Here is a 3,109-nt window from a genome sequence, read left to right as displayed (position 1 = left end):
TATGTATATGTAAAGTCCCCCACCAGTTCACAACCCCTCCCAACACATCTCAGTACTAGTTTGTTCTTGTGACTGTACTGTAGTGCAGTTTTAGTTCTTGTGTTATGAAGACTTTGCATACCCATTGGATTAAACAGAAGCAGACAAGACTTGATAATTCTCCCCTTTACGGGTGAAATTGGGCAGAAACAGCAGAAGAAGGAGAAGAGACACTTTTATTAATCCCTTGAGGAGAAATTCTTTTTTTCACTCAGTTTTTTACATGCATAAATACAAGCACACACATACAAAGGGACATGCAAATGATCAAGTGCACATCGGAAGTACCCCTGACACCCCTCCAGCTACCAGTCCACCTTCTATACTTGGTCCATACTGGACTTGAACCGGGCATCCTCTGGTTCCCAAGCCAAGTCTCTATGGAATGAGCTACTGCTGCCCCAGGTCATGCAAGATTCCAAAACACCATGAATCAAAATTACAAACTTATTGCCAGGGGAAAACAAGTAGAAAAGAGTACACATGAGTTTGTTGTGGCTCAGGAGGTAGAGCAGGTCATCCACTAATCAGAAGATTGATGATTTTATCCTCGGCTCCTCCAGTCTGCATGTTTAAGTCCGTGGACAAGGTACTAAACCCTAAATGCTGCGCCATTGGTGTGTAGATGGTTGAAATCCATGTGCGGTGTAAAAGTGCCTTGACTAGTCTGAGTCATACAGTTACAATTTACACCAAGAAGGGATAATGTATGATGTATATAAATTAGGCAGCTATAAACATCACCAGAGGTCGGTGTACTTTCTTGTAAATGTAAAAGTTATATATATAGTTTATAGTTTAGAGTGATATAAAACAGAAAAAGCAGCTCGTTCAGGAAGCCTAACCAGTCAATATTTTGATTTATAAATGACAATTGAAAAAAATTCTGAATTTATTTTATGTTGATGCAGCAATCAATGAATCGACTCACTGTAGCAGCAATAAATGTAGTACTTGTGTAAAAGATACTCAGGACCTCAATACCGACGTAAAACAATGTGCTTTCTCCAGGTACATGCTGCCAGATCAGGATGCATGCCATCCCTCAGCTGAAGAAAGTGGACAGGTGGACTGAGAAGAGAAGCATGTTTGGAGTTTATGATAACATAGGCATCTTAGGTAAGTGTACAGAAACAGTTAAAGCTTGTTAAAGACTGTGTAATTTGCCCCTACCTTTTTTATGTTGACCAAGTTTAATGAAGACAGTTTTTGTTTGACTGTCTCAGCACGTAATAAAACTTAGGATGCACCATGCAACTTTTGATTAGTTTGCTGATTATGTTACCAAAGAACCAAACCCTGTGTTAGGTCATGATGATGAGAATCGGTGAGCATGCATGCAGTGTTAATATATTCTTAAAAAAACTGCAGAATAAGTTCTTAGGAGACTAATCCAACACCCTGGCACAGATGGTCCCTTGCTGAGTTTTCATCTGTACCAAAATTCCCAACTCTACTTTCCCTACACATTTTCCTGCCTTCTCTCCTCACACACATACACTGTGCACAAACGTATATCCTCACTTTGTGTCTTCAGGAGACTTCAAAGCCCATCCCAAAGACCTCATTGTGGCTCCCTGCTGGCTGAAGGCTTTCAAAGGCAATGAACTGCAGCGTCTAATTAGAAAGAAGAGGATGGTGGGAGACAGAATGATGACTCTGGACAGACACAATTTGGAGAAGAGGCTTCGCTTTCTCTACAGGCGCTTCAACCGCGTTGGCAAACACCGCTAATATTGCACAAGTCATACTGGCAAATATGTATGACCAGCCAATAAGGACTGTTGGAGTCTATTTGTGTGATTTCATGCTGTCAAAGTGTTGTATATTGCCATTTTTCTAAGTTATCATACTCATAAAGAGAAGATGTGTGTGTTTCAGAGTAGCATACTTCTTGTACTTCTGTTTATTGATTGTTTTTGGTCCCATTAACAAAAGCCTGAAAATACATTATAAAAAACGACTGGAGAAGTCTTGTTTTATTCCCTCTAACCAACACAAATTCATTTGGCTTTCAGACAGCAACACGCTGCTCACTTCTGCTCTATAGCTGTAGACAAATGCTATGAAGGTCCTGTCTGAGTGTCTCAGAATAAAGAACAAGCTCCAACCCACAGAGAGTTAAAGCGTCAGCAATAAAGGTCAGCATGAGAGGAACCATTAAAATAATGAATAAATGGTGCGTTTGCTTATGTGCAGTACAGGAAGTAACAGAAGTGTTAGTGCTCCAGTTTGCTATAAAGCCTACATGAGGACATGCACTATGTAAACTATAAATCAAGAATATTTCATTCTAAAACATGGCTGCTGTAACAACCCTCCACTCCTCCAGGTAGACCTCCACAATATTTAGTAACCTGTCTGCAGGAATAATCTCCCATTAAACATCAGTGAGGTTATGCTCAGATGTTCATAAAACCTGGCTTGGTGTTTCAGTTCATCCTGAAGATGATGGATGGGTTTGAGGTCAGAGCTCTGTACGGGCCAGCCATGTCCCTTGATGCAAAACTGGGGAAGTAATTAGTTTTCAGACCTTGCTTTATACACAGGGGGCATTATGGGGCATAGCCATGGAGTGAGAAGCCTAAAACAGTGGATCTCAACCTGATATCATAACGTACAAATGAGCGGCCATGAGATGAGATGAGAAAAGGATTAGAGAAAAAAAACACTACATATATTTGCTACAGATTGTATTTATTTGTAGGGCTTTTCTGTCTAATATTTGCTTCCTTGTAGAAGACTGGGTAGTTAGAGCTCACTGACATAGGCAACCTTTGACAAGGGGTCATGAGAAAAATAAATGCTTTGGTTTAAAGGATGACAAGTCGGAAAAGGTTTGGACACACTGATCTAAAATATTGTGCACTGTAGCATTAACATTTTTCCTAAATTGAGGTAATGATACAAGTAAGTAAAGGGTGTCCATATACTTTTGACCACATCAATTATGTTTTTCTTAAAGAGGTTCATATTTTACGAGTCATCTCTCCACTGGCCATTTTGTCCCGAGACTTTTCCCTGTTTTTATTGACTTACTTCTCTCTTAAATATACACAGTTGATTTGAT

The 3,109-nt window shown here is 39.8% G+C and overlaps 1 protein-coding gene across 3 annotated transcripts in view; it reads left to right on the top strand.

Annotated features, from left to right (window-relative positions):
* The window catches only part of mrpl51 (mitochondrial ribosomal protein L51), a 3,418-nt gene extending 1,416 nt beyond the window's left edge, over nt 1-2,002 (top strand). For all 3 annotated transcript variants that reach the window (XM_010743410.3, XM_010743411.3, XM_010743412.3), the window contains exons 3-4: nt 1,051-1,158; nt 1,577-2,002. In XM_010743410.3, the coding sequence (XP_010741712.1) occupies nt 1,051-1,158; nt 1,577-1,773 (305 nt within the window). In that variant the 3' untranslated portion in view covers nt 1,774-2,002. The remainder of the gene's footprint in view (nt 1-1,050; nt 1,159-1,576) is intronic.
* Nucleotides 2,003-3,109: the final 1,107 nt, after the last annotated feature.

Source organism: Larimichthys crocea, chromosome XIII (genome assembly GCF_000972845.2).
Source record: "Larimichthys crocea isolate SSNF chromosome XIII, L_crocea_2.0, whole genome shotgun sequence".
Classification (NCBI taxonomy): Eukaryota; Metazoa; Chordata; class Actinopteri; family Sciaenidae; genus Larimichthys; species Larimichthys crocea.
The sequence above is the reverse complement of the archived record's forward strand: the minus strand, read 5'-3'. Positions and strand labels throughout refer to the sequence as shown.